Here is a 16,300-nt window from a genome sequence, read left to right as displayed (position 1 = left end):
AGCGCATGGTGCGGAGACAGATTCTCGCCACGCCACCTGGTAGGAGCGACCTGTCAGGTAGGACGCAATCCAAGCGTGGGCCGCGCCGGAGATGCCCAACTTGGAGAGGGTGGAGAGGAGGATCTGATGGTTCACAGTATCAAAGGCAGCAGATAGGTCTAGAAGGATGAGAGCAGAGGAGAGAGAGTTAGATTTAGCAGTGCGGAGAGCCTCCGTGACACAGAGAAGAGCAGTCTCAGTTGAATGCCCAGTCTTGAAACCTGACTGATTAGGATCAAGAAGGTCATTCTGAGAGAGATAGCAGGAGAGCTGGCCAAGGACGGCGCGTTCAAGAGTTTTGGAGAGAAAAGAAAGAAGGGATACTGGTCTGTAGTTGTTGACATCGGAGGGATCGAGTGTAGGTTTTTTCAGAAGGGGTGCAACTCTCGCTCTCTTGAAGACGGAAGGGACGTAGCCAGCGGTCAAGGATGAGTTGATGAGCGAGGTGAGGAAGGGGAGAAGGTCTCCGGAAATGGTCTGGAGAAGAGAGGAGGGGATAGGGTCAAGTGGGCAGGTTGTTGGGCGGCCGGCCGTCACAAGACGCGAGATTTCATCTGGAGAGAGAGGGGAGAAAGAGGTCAAAGCACAGGGTAGGGCAGTGTGAGCAGGACCAGCGGTGTCGTTTGACTTAGCAAACGAGGATCGGATATCGTCAACCTTCTTTTCAAAATGGTTGACGAAGTCATCCGCAGAGAGGGAGGAGGGGGGGGAGGGGGAGGAGGATTCAGGAGGGAGGAGAAGGTAGCAAAGAGCTTCCTAGGGTTAGAGGCAGATGCTTGGAATTTAGAGTGGTAGAAAGTGGCTTTAGCAGCAGAGACAGAAGAGGAGAATGTAGAGAGGAGTGAGTGAAAGGATGCCAGGTCCGCAGGGAGGGGAGTTTTCCTCCATTTCCGCTCGGCTGCCCGGAGCCCTGTTCTGTGAGCTCGTAGTGAGTCGTCGAGCCACGGAGCAGGAGGGGAGGACTGAGCCGGCCTGGAGGATAGGGGACAGAGAAAATCAAAGGATGCAGAAAGGGAGGAGAGGAGGGTTGAGGAGGCAGAATCAGGAGATAGGTTGGAGAAGGTTTGAGCAGAGGGAAGAGATGATAGGATGGAAGAGGAGAGAGTAGCGGGAGAGAGAGAGCGAAGGTTGGGACGGCGCAATACCATCCGAGTAGGGGCAGAGTGAGAAGTGTTGGATGAGAGCAAGAGGGAAAAGGATACAAGGTAGTGGTCGGAGATTTGGAGGGGAGTTGCAATGAGATTAGTGGAAGAACAGCATCTAGTAAAGATGAGGTCAAGCGTATTGCCTGCCTTGTGAGTAGGGGGGGAAGGTGAGAGGGTGAGGTCAAAAGAGGAGAGGAGTGGAAAGAAGGAGGCAGAGAGGAATGAGTCAAAGGTAGACGTGGGGAGGTTAAAGTCACCCAGAACTGTGAGAGGTGAGCCATCCTCAGGAAAGGAACTTATCAAGGCGTCAAGCTCATTGATGAACTCTCCAAGGGAACCTGGAGGGCGATAAATGATAAGGATGTTAAGCTTGAAAGGGCTGGTAACTGTGACAGCAGACGAAGAGAGAGCAGTAGGAGTAGCAGTGTTATCTGTGGTAATCCATGTTTCCGTCAGCGCCAGGAAGTCTAGGGACTGGAGGGTAGCATAGGCTGAGATGAACTCAGCCTTGTTGGCTGCAGACCGGCAGTTCCAGAGGCTGCCGGAGACCTGGAACTCCACGTGGGTCGTGCGCGCTGGGACCACCAGGTTAGAGTGGCAGCGGCCACGCGGTGTGAAGCGTTTGTATGGTCTGTGCAGAGAGGAGAGAACAGGGATAGACAGACACATAGTTGACAAGCTACAGAAGTGTTGTTTCTTGTATTATTGTCTCCTGTGTCTTTAGAGAACTGTTTCACTTTGATATCCTTTTTCTTCTGTCCTGATTTTCTCTTTCTTTTCTTCTGTTAACTAGATATTCTTTGTTGTTCTTCGTTAGCTAGCTAGCTTCTTCCAAAAGAGTCCCTAGCAACTGCTTAGCAACTAACACTTGCTTGGTGGTGCCCCTTGCTTAGTGGTGTTGCAGACTCTGGGGCCTTTCAGAACAGGTGTATATATACTGAGATCATGTGACAGATCATGTGATACTTAAAGTCCATATGTGTGCAATCTAACAAATTATGTGACTTCTGAAGGTAATTGGTTGCACCAGATCTTATTTAGGGGTTTCATAGCAAAGGGGTGACTACATATGCACGCACCACTTTTCAATAAAAAAAAAAAAATTTAAACAAGTTATTTTTTTAATTTCACTTCACCAATTTGGACTATTTTGTTCATGTCCATTACATGAAATCCAAATAAAAAAATCAATTTCAATTACAGGTTGTAATGCAACAAAATAGGAAAAAACGCCAAGGAGGATGAATCCTTTTGCAAGCCACTGTACAAACTGGGGTACGCGTATTTAAAAAAAATAAATAATAATCTTCACATTTTCAAACAGTCCAGTTATAAGCCACGGGAGTTTTTTGAGCGAGAATTAAGACGACTTTCGAGTAGTAAGACATGTATAAAAGCAACAGATACCATTAATAAGAAGGGGCTAGAAGCGTCTTATATAGTGAGCTACCAAGTGGCTAGAACAGGCAAGCCCCATACTATTGTGGAGGACTTAATTCTTCCTGCTGCCGCGAATATGGCTAGGACAATGCTGGGGGAAAAGGCCCAAAAAAACTATAGAGACAATGCCTTCATCAAACAACACTGTTTCACAACGCATCAGTGACATGGCAGGAGATGTTTTGAAACAATTACTGCTTTGCATACAAGCCAGTGAATTCTATGTGTTACAGCTGGATGAGTCAACAGATGTGGCAGGCCTGGCACAGCTCCTGGTATATGTCCGTTACGTTTATGTGGGGTCAATTAAGGAAGACATCCTCTTCTGCAAACCACTGGAAACCAGGACAACAGGAGAGGATATTTTTTAAGTTCAGGACATCTTTGTGACATCAAATGGACTTGTGGTCAAGATGTGTTGGTATCTGTACTGATGGCGCAAAAGCCATGACAGGGAGACATAGTGGAGTGGTAATGCGCGTGCAAGCAGTTGCTTCCGACGCCACTTGGGTACACTGCAGCATCCACCGAGAGGCTCTTGCTGCCAAGGGAATGCCTGACAGTTTGAAAGACGTTTTGGACACTACAGTAAAAATTGTTAACTTTGTTAAAGCAAGGCTCTTGTCTTGAACTCTTGTCTATTTACGGCACTATGCAATGAAATGGGCAGTGACCATGTAACGCTTTTACAATGCAGAAGTGCGCTGGTTATCAATGGGCAAAGTACTGACACTTTTTTGAATTGAGACGAGCTTAAAGTTTTCTTTACTGGCCATAATTTTCACTTGTCTGACCACTTGCATGATGACGAGTTTCTCACACGACTGGCCATTCTGGGTGATGTTTTTTCTTGCCTGAATGATCTGAATCTAGGATTACAGGGACTCTCCGCAACTATATTCAATGTGCGGGACAAAAATGAGGCTATGATTAAGAAGTTGGAGCTCAGCTCTGTCTGTATTAACAAGGACAACACACAAGTCTTTCCATCACTGTATGATGTTTTGTGTGCAAATGTACTCAAGCTTACGGACAATGTCAAATCTGATATAGCGAATCATCTGAGGGAGTTGGGTGCGCAATTACGCAGGTACTTTCCCAAAACGGATGACACAAACAACTGTATTCGTTATCCTTTTCATGCCCTGCCTCCAGTCTTCTTAACGATATCTGAACAAGAGAGCCTCATCAAAATTGCACCAAGCGGTTCTGTGAAAGTTGAATTAAAATCAGAAGCCACTGCCAGATTTATGGAATTGGCTGCGCTCAGAGTATCCTGTCTTGGCAAATTGCGCTGTTAAGACACTGATGCCCTTTACATCCAAGTACCTATGTGAGAGTGGATTCTCGGCCCTCACTAGCATGAAAACTAAATACAGGCACAGACTGTGCGTGAAAAATGATTTAAGACTGAGACTCTCTCCAATACAACCCAACATTGCAGAGTTATGTGCATCCCTTCAAGCACACCCTTCTCATTAACCTGTGGTGAGTTATTCACAATTTTTGATGAACAAATAAGGTTTTATATGTAATATGGTTAAAAACTAAGCAAAATTATTGATTATTATTATTATTATTATTATTTGTGCCCTGGTCCAATAAGAGCTCTTTGTCACTTCCCACGAGCCGGGTTGTGACAAAAACTCACACTCATTCTTATATTTAATACATGTATAGTATAGTGTGTGTGGCAGGCTTACAATGATGGCAAAAAACTCTATTTGACAGTGCGCTGACCCTGGTGCTAAAGGGGGTACGCAGCTGGAGGTTGAATGTTTGAAGGGGTATGGGACTATAAAAAGTTTGGAAACCACTGCTGTAAACGAACGGTATGCTTTCAGTTGAGCGTACTAGAGCTTTGCCTGTCTACCGGAAGTTGATGCTGTTGCTATGCAACCTCTTGCTAGCTTGTTTCTTTTACCACTTCAGGTGTGTTTTTAAATTCAATCTGGAGTGCCAGAGGGCGCTCAGAGTGCACTCTGGGCGTTCATAAATTCAGAGCATTGTCAGATTGTCCATTTGTAAATTCAGACTGTTCAGAGCGCACACTGGATTCTCTGGCCGAGGAGTAGGGTTGACCCGAGCTTTCTGGCCTCATAACGGCAGTCAAGCACCCAAGCTAACTGGCTAGCTACTTCCAGACACAAATGAGAGAACACCTCACTCTGACCATTTTACTCAACCTAACAGAGCTGGTTAGGCGCCTTCCATGTTTTCCAGACCGTTGGTGACTAACTGTGCTGCTGGCAACAATTTAATTACAATGTTTTGCTTATGTTTACTGACACTGGCCATATTCAATGGGTGTTGAGTGTTCGTAAATTCATCAGTTATTCTGCGCTCTGGTACACTCAGAGGAGAGTGCTCTGAAATTGGAGTAGATAGCCAGAGCGAATTTATGAAAGCACCCGAATGTCCATTGAGAACGCACAACGACTATACCACTTAGCTAAGCTAAGAATGACGGGAATAATCAAGTCAATAAACGTTGGGTAATTAGTTAGATAGCATATAGTTAATATACTGGTAAGTTTGATATATTATAAGCCAACTAACATACCAGTACATACTGCTGTAATGATATGCTATGTGGTTCATAAGGATAGCGTAGCTAACAAATTGTCAGCCAATATAACGTATAATCTAACTTATTTGAAAAGTCATTGCTTTATTACATTGCTCAATGTTTTAACATTTGTCATAATTAGTTAAAGCAATGAATTTGTATCCACTCTCGTTGGACTTCGCGCTGCATATTTTCTGCCATTGTGAAGCCACGCCCATTTTCTGAAGAATTGCATTATGGGCCCTAAAAGTACAGAAATAGTGTCCACTGCTTGTATACTTCGTATTTTGGCAAATGTGGTACAACATCCGGGAACTTTTGGCATACTCACTATATCCATACTATGACCAATAAGCATACTATATACTCAATTTATGTCATAAATAGTATGGTTAGTATGAGTATTTGAACACAGCTCATGAGTTCAAAACAGTTAACCTAATCTAGCAAAAGTCTTATTGAAACATTATTCAAAAACCTCCAGATAACCTATAATTTCCGTTCTCAAAACTTAAAAAAAAAAAAAAAAAATCCCAGTAAAAAGTTAAAGGAACAATAGTAAGATGTTCTCAGAACCTCCCTGCAACCTAAAATGTATGTTCCCAGAACAGGTGACATTTTCACTTACATTCTCAGAACGGTAAAACTGAACGTTTTTAAAAAAACGGTCAGGTACGTATGGCTTTGTTCCCAGAACCAATGGGAAACCGAAAACTTGCGCTCCCACAACTTCCAAAGAACAAAATGTGCTAGCTGGGTAATGATAATGAACCGTATGCTCTCAATCATTAGAGGACGGATGGACAGGTTGGCTGGCCAGGGATCTCCTACTGTGATGGAGATGCACCAAAAATAGTCCTCCTCATAGAATTGGGCAGATGAAAATTTGATGAGGGACAGCGTGCTGCTGAAATATTCTGTGTGCCTTCATAAGGACACCCTCTTTTGTTTGGGCCCCTGGGGGCATGGGATCCATGTAGGCTGCCATGATATTTACGCCTGAGGTGCTGCTGGCATACAAGTAGGATCCCACACTTAGCAGCCTTTCAAAGATCCCATATCTGCAAACGTTGCTCGCTGCATAAAAACCAGACATTTCCAGCCTTTTCCTAAGAGACAAATCGTCCGCAGAGTAACCTTTGAAAAAACTGGCATCATTGGGGAAACAAACCGCTCTTCACTTCAAATGATGCTTTACTCCCTCAATTAAGCCCTTGTAAATTTACATTTCAATATTTCCCTCTACAAATAGAAACCTTTATCCTCTTCTTGCTTAACATCTTACTTCAGCAATCTGGGAGATATAGTTTATTGTCAAACTCTAACGATAAAAAGACCCAAAATTATCCTTAACCTGCTGAGTGACAATTCATTTTTTTCTTTATTTAACCTTTATTGTAATGCAAAGCTAGTCAGAGGATTACTTTTTTATTCACAAATTGACACACTAGAAGCTCACAGTGTCAAATGGCTGTTTCATCTCATTGGGTAATGATGATCCAACAGTAACCAACCCCCCAAAAAGTATGTTTTATTGTCACATACACCGGATAGCAGAGCAGGGGGACTGGGGAGAGCAAGCGTGGGAGAGAGTGTGCTGTTCTCCACTCATACAGAGCTTACTTCCTGAGATGACAGCATTAATTCCTCATGTTCCAACCCCCTGAAATGTTAATTTCATTAGCCGCATTAGGGTTGAACTGTAAGTGTTGGAGTACCAGACGGCGAGCAGTGTTTTCTATTTTCATAATTCATCTGCAACCCAAAGCTGACAACGACAGGGCAGAAAGCATGGACTAGTTAACTCTTATCATCCTAAGCCTGGGCAGAGCATCATTAGTCATACAATAAGCTACTCGCCTACAGGGAAACACAGAGAGAAAATAACTGTTGGAAAACTATGGTTCAGTACAGTATGTCTTGTGAACAGGCATACTGTACTGATATATTGTATGCCTACTATACATTCAGTGGGAGCAGACAGAAATTCCTTAAAAGGCTTTCAAATGAAAGTTAGAAACAGACATAATAACACAATGCATTTCACATACATTTTCTAGAAAGGTCCGTTTCTGCAGACAGTCTTGAAAATGTAAATACCCGAGTGGCTGTATCACAACCGGCCGTGATTGGGAGTCCCATAGGGCGGCACACAATTGGCCCAGCGTCGTCCGGGTTTGGCCGGGGTAGGCCGTCATTGTAAATAAGAATTTGTTCTTAACTGACTTGCCTAGTTAAATAAAGGTTAAATAAAAATATATAAAACAAATTTAAATGAGAAGAGCATGTGCCTCGACAAAGCAACAAAGTTCACAAAATCAAGTGCTGAGTCAGCGTGATTCCACAAAATGTTACTACACTCCATGCCACTGTGTGAGTGTGTGTGCCATTTCATGCCGTGCACAGGTGTCATCATGTCAGCCAGGTTTCGGCTCTATTGGCAGAATCCCTCAGACAAACAAACTGTATGTGCACAAACTAAGTGACGCCTTGCAGTTTCCTCCAGAAGTATATCATTATTGATAATCTTTTCAAAATTAACCTTTTCTTAACACACAGGTACAGGATTGGATGGCAGGTAGAAGAGGATGCTGTCTCGAGAGAAAGAAAGAGCTGAATCAGAACATCTTTAAAAGTAATGTAATGTACTGGCTGAGTGCTGACTACACTCATCTTCATTAACTGCTGAAGGACATAGCAGAAAGATGAGGAAGACCACAAAACAGAAGAATCTGATGAAGAGGACTTCCCACTCAATTAACAGTCCTTTGGGTTTTGATTCAGTGCTACCGACAAAACACACTAAACATACTACTAATGATATGATATATGATGTATTTACACTGAGTGTACAAAACATTAAGAACACCTTAATATTGAGTTGTGCCCCCTTTTGCCCCTCAGAACAGCCTCAATTCGTTGACGCATGGACTCTACAACACGCATGGATTTGGCGCCCCCCCTTGGGTTGTGCCATGGCGGAGATCGTTGTGGGCTATACTCGGCCTTGTCTTAGGACGGTAAGTTGGTGGTTGGAGACATCCCTCTAGTGGTGTGGGGGCTGTGCTTTGGCAAAGTGGGTGGGGTTATATCCTGCCTGTTTGGCCCTGTCCGGGGGTATCATCGGATGGGGCCACAGTGTCTTCTGATCCCTCCTGTCTCAGCCTCCAGTATTTATGCTGCAGTAGTTTATGTGTCGGGGGGCTAGGGTCAGTCTGTTACATCTGGAGTATTTCTCTCGTCTTATCCGGTGTTCTGTGTGAATTTAAATATGCTCTCTCTAATTCTCTCTTTCTGTCTTTCTCTCGGAGGACCTGAGCCCTAGGACCATGCCCCAGGACTACCTGGTATGATGACTCCTTGCTGTCCCCAGTCCACCTGGCCGTGCTGCTGCTCCAGTTTCAACTGTTCTGCCTGCGGCTATGGAACCCTGACCTGTTCACCGGACGTGCTTGTTGCACCCTCGACAACTACTATGATTATTATTATTTGACCATGCTGGTCATTTATGAACATTTTAACATCTTGACCATGTTCTGTTATAATATCCACCCTGCACAGCCAGAAGAGGACTGGCCACCCCTCATAGCCTGGTTCCTCTCTAGGTTTCTTCCTAGGTTTTTGGCCTTTCTAGGGAGTTTTTCCTAGGGAGTTTTTCCTAGCCACCGTGCTTCTTTCACATGCATTGCTTGCTGTTTGGGGTTTTAGGCTGGGTTTCTGTACAGCACTTTGAGATGTCAGCTGATGTACGAAGGGCTATATAAATAAATTTGATTTGATTTGATTCCACATGGATGCTGGCCCATGATGACTCCAATGCTTCCCACAGTTGTGTCAAGTTAGCCGGATGTCCTTTGGGTGGTGGACCTTTGGGTGTTGATACATGTTGAAAATGTTGAGCGTAAAAAACCCAGCAGCATTGCAGTTCTTGACACACTCAAACCGTTGTGCCTGGCACCTACTATCATACCCTGTTCAAAGGCACTGAAAGGGATACTTCGGGATTTTGGCAAAGAGTTATTTCATCTATTTCCCCAGAGTCAGGTGAACTTGTGGATACCATTTTTATGTCTCTGCATGCTAGCAGATACCCATAGACTTCCAGTCATTACGCTAACACTAGTTAGCATTGGCTCGCAAAACTCCCTCTAACTTCCTTCATACCGTCAACAGACATAAAAATGGTATCCACCAGTTCATCGGACTGGAAGTAGATAAAGGGTCTCATTGCCCGTAGTATCCCATAAATCTTTTTCTTGCCAATTCACCCTCTCGATGGCAAGCAAATCCTTCTTTAACCTGTATCCTCCCCTTCATCTACACTGATTGAAGTGGATTTAACAAGTGACATCAATAAGGGATGATAGTTTTCACCTGGATTCAACTGGTCAGTCTATGACAATGTTTTTTACACTCAGTGTAATTACTGACTACACACTGCTGAAAGACTTAGCAGAAGATGAGGAAGACCAGAAAACAGAAGAATCTGATGAAGAGGACTTCACACTCAATTAACAGTCCTGTCGGTTTTGATTCAGTGGTACAGACAAAACATACTGAACATACCAGTAATGATATATGTACTGTATATAATTACTTGTACAATGGAAGGGCAGGCATCCATTCCCTTGTGGTTTTCCGACTCCAGACAGGGCGCGACTGCGCATTTGACCTCACCCTCACTGAAGCTAAGGCCCATTGCTGGATGTTTGACAGACAGCACTGATTGTGATGGCATAAGGACTTTTTTAGAAGCAAACTCACAAGTCTCATGAAAGTTGTTTAAGTGCCCTCTCCCCTCACTCCCAACCTGCAACCATTCAATTCATAATGTTCTTCCTCATACTACTGCTCCACAGCACACGATTTCACTCTAGAAGCACAAGCTGCTCCCAAAACTAGGCCAAGTCCTGCATCATGCACAACCAATTGCAGACCAAAGCAAAAATGTACAGAAAGACTGTAGCCTATAGACACCGTAGCAGCAGTGCACTAACTTCATCCCTACCCTTACCCAAGACAACAAAGTTGTGCTGAGGTCATACTGACATGTGTTCTTCTGTGCTCTACAGAGATCTATCCAGAGTGTGCCCTCAAGTGAGTCAGTTCCAGATACACGTGTCCTTGTTACCCCCGCTCAAATAATGACCTTACAAGGACATAGGCAGGTAAAAAAAAAATGGTGTCAGAGACCAGCCCTTTGTCACAGTGACAGTTAAGGATATATCCCATAATACTTTACACATCTGTGATTGGACAGGCCCCTAAGGCTGAGAGGGTCACTGCCAGGTGTGACAGACTGTCATCTTAGGGAGACCCTCTCTCTGGGCTCCTTGTAATATTAGCCACCCTGTCTTCTTCACAGCTCAAATCCCTCCACAGTCACAACACAGCGCAGCAACACCAGCAATGGAGAAAAGCCACTCCGAGCTCCCTCCAAGCTGTACACAGGCCTGAGAGGACACCGTTTGACAAATATCTGGACGCAATGCCGACTGGACTGTCTGTGTGGATATAAATGATAGGCTGGAAAACTCTCTCCAATGGTAGAGTTCTCATTCCAACACTGCTAAACACAGTTAACAAAGTAATGCCTGTGTTCTGTATATTACTATATTATTAACAGCCATTGTGGGCTGGGGTGGTGCATGTTTAGAGGTGGTTGGATTGGGAGGACCTGGAGAGAAATAGTGTCTGTCCTATTGGTCTCTCCCATAATCCACTTACTTTCTAAGAGCTTACCGTCTGGATACATGTTAGTTTAATTTTTTTACATGGAGCTGTTTTCCAACGGGAGAGGAAGCAGGAGATTTAAAGGGAGAGAGGTCAAAATGTCACAGTCAGCTTTGCTTACAGGATCCTTGTGGAAAAAAATTCATCATGTTAGCACGCAGAGGTATTCCTCCACACTTATATAATCAGGTTGCCCATGTGTCTCCCTAGTCCCAGCCCAAGGAAATCCCCTGTTCCACAGTCACTTAGTTAGACTGTGTGGAAGGAGGATCAGGCCTAACATTATACAGTATTACATTCTCACTACCTAGGTTTTGGAGAAGAAAAAGAAAAAAAAAAAATCACAGAAACCCAACAGGCAAAAGTTAGCGCCTGGAACCCTAACTTGAGACAAGCCTGTGAACTTCAAGCTTTTGTGGAAAAGTATTAATTATAAACAGTTGTTAGTGTCAAGGTCCTTTTCCCCACTGTGACAGGTGCCGAAACAGGACCAAAGTTTACACAGACCATGTCACAGAGCCCAGGCAGATGAAGACAGCATTAGTGGGGCCTCGGTCTGTCTGACACTTGGGTTTCTGCTGACAGCTCGACGTCTCCTATCATTGTGTATTAGAGGAAGGTGGGCGAGGAGGTCAGACGGATGATGGCTATGCCAATATATTACACCCAACAACTGGAGCCATCTGTCTCCCGAAACAAGATAATACTGTATGCACCAGGGTCACTCTCACACTAACCTAACATAGCAGGCGTAAAAGATACACCTGAAACTAGATCCCCTACTTATTGGTCTTGACAAGAAGAAAAATAAATAAAAACCTCCCGACAGTTTTATCTTCTGTGCTGTTCAACCAATCCAGTAAATGTGGAGGAGGAGTTAAGGTGGAGTGTCGCCTTGTTAACGTCCAAAAGTGGAAGTCACATCACAGGCTCTCTTTCCATTTCCCCTCAAAACTGGAACATCTGGTTGTTGGGGACTGGACAGAGGTCACTCTCACCCCAATCCACCTATCAATGACAGCGTCCCTATTTTCACCCTTTATTTAATAGTTTCCTGATTGTCACAATATGATTCATTTAGATATGTGTTTGTATAATACAAACCAAGGGTTTTCAAATGCCTTCTGGACACAAATAGGCTTCACACCATAAAGATTGTGTAATGTTCTATTTGTAGACTACCCGGCCAGCTCAACTTCATCCACACCAGCTGGTGATTATTTAGATATTGCCGTATCAGGCTTGTGTGTGTGCGGTTTAGTCGTTTTCTAAGCAGACAGATTAATGTGGGACAGTAATGAATCCGTGCACGCTGAGTGACCAGAGTGGAGGTCTGAGAATGGTTTCCTTCTTTTCTTCTTGTTCTATCCTTCTTTTAACAGGCGCACGGACAGAATGGGAGAAACAGATGCATCTGGTTTGCCCTAGTACGCTGTTTCTCAAAATAATTTGTGCCATCAAAGGACAGGCAAGCTACGGTCCTTCCTCCTTGAGGCCGCTTCAAACTAGCACTTTGAGGAACGAGGGAGGAGGGAGAAGGAGCAGTGGGAGGAGAGGAGGAAGGTGAGGTGAAGGAGGAGGGGGGTGGAGAAGGAGGAGGGGGAGGAGAGAAGGGGAAGAGGAGGTGGAGGCGAAGAGGGAGATGAGGAAAGAAAAGGGGGAGTAGGAGAAGGAGTCAGTTCCATCCCTGTGCTGATGGGCCTGATGTCTTTACAGAGCCCTGGGCCTCCTCTGTGTGTGCAGTCCATTTAGACACACACACACACACACACACACACACACACACACACACACACACACACACACACACACACAGGCCATCAGGGAAGCCGTCCCATCCCCTTCAGTTAAACACTGCAAGCACTTCTCAATACTTAGGGATGATCAAAATATCCAAGAAGAATTTCCTGGTGGTTATTAGCTTAACATGTCCCTATTCCCTGATCATTATAAACCAGTGAACATCAGTCATGGGCTCTTTACCTTATCTCTCTGTGTCCATTTGACCGCTCAACTTCCCATACCCCCATCCTCAACCCCCTTTAAAAACAATTTGCTCTTTGACGTACAGGAATAACTATTGATTGACAGCTTGTATTACCGGAGGTTTGGGCAATGCAATGATGCCTGGAGGGGCTAATTCATACATTTTCATCAATATTTATATTAGCAAAGGTTACTGATTTAGCACTAAGATTGGATTGCTATAGATTTGACTGTCAGTAGAAAGAGCGACCGTTTCTTTGACAGTATCAAGCCGGTTTGTGTTTCAGACCATTTCCTGCACAGCTCCTCATCAGAAACCAAGACCTTGGCCACTATTTCCTTCTGGACTATTGCATACAGTGTACACTGTACGGTATAACATTAGGACTGTGCATTTTGCCATTTGACTACAAAAAAAGACCCTTACTCAAATATCTTTGCAAGATATATTGTCCAATGAGGCAGGGAAAGGTAAAGGTGTGTGTATTTACCTGGCTGGTACATCTATGTTGGAGATGGCGTAGAAGTATTTGAGGAGGTTGTCTCTCTGGACGTAGGTTCCCCCCAGGGCCGGCTTCAGCAGCCTCAGTCTCAGGTTGGTGAAGGTGAAGAAGTCCCTCAGGCCCTTCATACTCTCCATGCGTGTGTACAGGCTGTCCATATTGAGCAGCTTGGGCCCTGCGAAGATAGCAAAGCGCGCCATCACCTCGAAGCGCAGCACCTTCTCGTTCTTGGAGCCCACCCAGCGAGAGTACTGCTCGGTACAGATGACCCGAGTCACGTTTGTCGCCGACAGGTCCTGCACCCGCTTGGCGGGCATGTCGAAGGCGTCCATGCAGTCGTCGGCGTAGAACTGGTAGGGCTGCCAGGTGCGCCCTTTGTCCAGGGACTTGTCCAGCACCATGATGGTGGGGCGGCCATACTCAAAAGTGACCTGGATGTCATCGGTCAGCTCCAAGCTCTTGTTCCAGGCCAGGGAGATGTTGGCCAGCAGGGGCTCTGGGTAGCGGCTCCACGTCACCGTCTGCCAGTAGGTGATGAGGCCGCTGCTCTCACGGTCCTGCATCAGCTGGGGAGGGTGAGCCAGGTCCGGGTTGGAGGCGTCACATTCGTCACTACACAGGTACGGGTTCTCCTGAAAGAGGGACATGGGGGGAAAGACAACTGGTCAGTGTTGGAAAACACTGTTCAACTCCCTTCCCTTTAGAATATAGTACACATTTACTATCTCACCATTTTATAACATTCTAAATCCATACTGAGTTTTTATTTCATTCAGCATAGTGTCTATGAATTATACTCTAAGAAAAAAGGGTTCCAAAAGCGTCTTTAGGCTGTCCCCATAAGACAACCCTTTTTGGTTCCTATGTAGAACCGTCTGTGGAAAGGCTTCTACATGGAACCAAAAAGGGTTCTACCTAGAACCAAAATGGTTCTACCTGGAACCAAATAGGGTTCTTTAAATGGTTATCCTATGGGGGTAGCCAAAGAACCCTTTTAAGTTCTAGATAGCACCTTTTTTGTAGGAATGACTCCCTAAAAGGTTCCCACAAGCTCACAAAGTACGCAACTGATCTTTTTGTAGTATTTATTGGTTCTTTGGAAGCCTTTGCTTATGAGAAACAAGTCAGATAAAATGAAAGTAACATTTGCATTATCTTATGTAGGCTACTTCCCCCCCAACAAAGAAAGCTTAAACAACCTGGAAATAGATTGTTTTGAACAATCTGGCCAACCTTTTTAATGGGTCCCCCTGGGACCATGTTTGTGTGTTTGTCCCAACATGTTAACACGCTCAGCATATGTCTCCATTAAACACTTTGTAGGCTGTGTTTGGTGGATATCCATCTGGGAATTGCCCTGTATACAGGACTCATTGCCTCTGGTTATAACAGCACTCATTTAATGCATATTGTGAATTAGTGTTTCCATTTAATCAAATGACATCACTCAACAACAAAGAACATCAGAAAGACTAATGAGATGGGTTGCATACCTAAATGTCTGAAAATAGATAGCTTCAACAGTGTTGAGGACTAACACTACTCTACTGACACCGATGGATTACACACGGAATGGATCAACAAGGGGGGTTGCCTGCTATGTGGTCATCCCTGACCTCTAACTCCCAGTGTCAATACGTCACATTGGTCTGCCTGTGTGAAAACTGTCACACTCGTCACCAACAGTCATACTCACCCACAAAGCTCCCAGGCCTGGGTTCAAATACTATTTGAATTTGTATTTGTGGTCTAGCAAAAATTAAGGCAGTAATATACATTATAACAAAAAAAGGTAACATTAAAATACATTTTACAACAGGTTTCACAATACATTAAGTGTGTGCAAATCATCTCAAATACTGTATTAGTGCTTGACTGAGCTTGCCTGTTGCAATTGAACCAATAGAAAATTCTACAAAATGTCTTAAACCCCAGCTTCCTGGAACTCCAGACAGACAGGCATTAGATACATTTCAAATATACTGAACAAAAATATAAAACGCAACATGTAAAGTGTTGGTCCCATGTTACATGAGCTGAAATAAAATATCCCCAAAATGTTCCATACGCACAAAAAGCTCTCTCTAAAATGTTGTGCAGAAATGTGTTATATCCCTGTTAGTGAGCATTTCTCCTTTGCCAAGATAATCCATCCACCTGACAGGTGTGGCATATCAAGAAGTTGATTAAACAGCATGATCATTACCCAGGTGTACCTTGTGCTGGGGAAAATAAAGGCCACTGTAAAATATGCAGTTTCGTCACACAACACAATGCCATAGATGTCTCAAGTTTTGAGGGAGCGTGCAATTGGTATGCTGACTGCAGGAATGTCCACCAGAACTGTTGCCAGAGAATTTAATGTTCAGTTCTCTACCATAAGCTGCCTCCAATGTCGCTTTAGAGAATTTGCCAGTAAGTCCAATCAGCTTCACAACCACAGACCACGTGTAACCACGCCAGCCCAGGACCTCCACATCTGCTTCTTCACCTGTGGGATCGTCTGAGACGAGCCACCCGGACAGCTGATGAAACAGTGGGTTTGCAAACTGATGAATTTCTGCACAAACTGCCAGAAACCGTCTCACAGAAGTGCATCTACGTTCTTGTCATCCTCACCAGAGTCTTGACCTGACTGCAGTTCGGCGTCATAACCGACTTAGTGGGAAAATGCTCACCTTTGATGGCCACTGGCACGCTGGAGAAGTGTGCTCTTCACAGATGAATCCCCATGTCGCAAATATCTATACACAATTCTTGGAAGCTGAAAATGTCCCAGTTCTTCCATGGCCTGACTACTCACCAGACATGTCACCCATTGAGCATGTTTGAGATGAACTGAATCGATGTGTACGATAGCATGTTCCAGTTCCCACCAATATCCA

The 16,300-nt window shown here is 44.4% G+C and overlaps 1 protein-coding gene across 2 annotated transcripts in view; it reads right to left on the bottom strand.

The window, feature by feature from the left end:
• ntng2a (netrin g2a) overlaps positions 1–16,300 on the bottom strand; it is an 87,262-nt gene that overhangs the window by 56,874 nt on the left and 14,088 nt on the right. For both annotated transcript variants that reach the window (XM_082968665.1, XM_014172416.3), the window contains exon 3: positions 13,404–14,047. In XM_082968665.1, coding sequence (XP_082824791.1) covers positions 13,404–14,047 — 644 coding nt within the window. The remainder of the gene's footprint in view (positions 1–13,403; positions 14,048–16,300) is intronic.

This window comes from Salmo salar, chromosome 24, assembly GCF_965601325.2.
Source record: "Salmo salar chromosome 24, fSalSal1, whole genome shotgun sequence".
Taxonomy (NCBI): Eukaryota; Metazoa; Chordata; class Actinopteri; order Salmoniformes; family Salmonidae; genus Salmo; species Salmo salar.
Note: the sequence above shows the minus strand (reverse complement) of the source record. Positions and strands in the feature narration are given on the sequence as shown.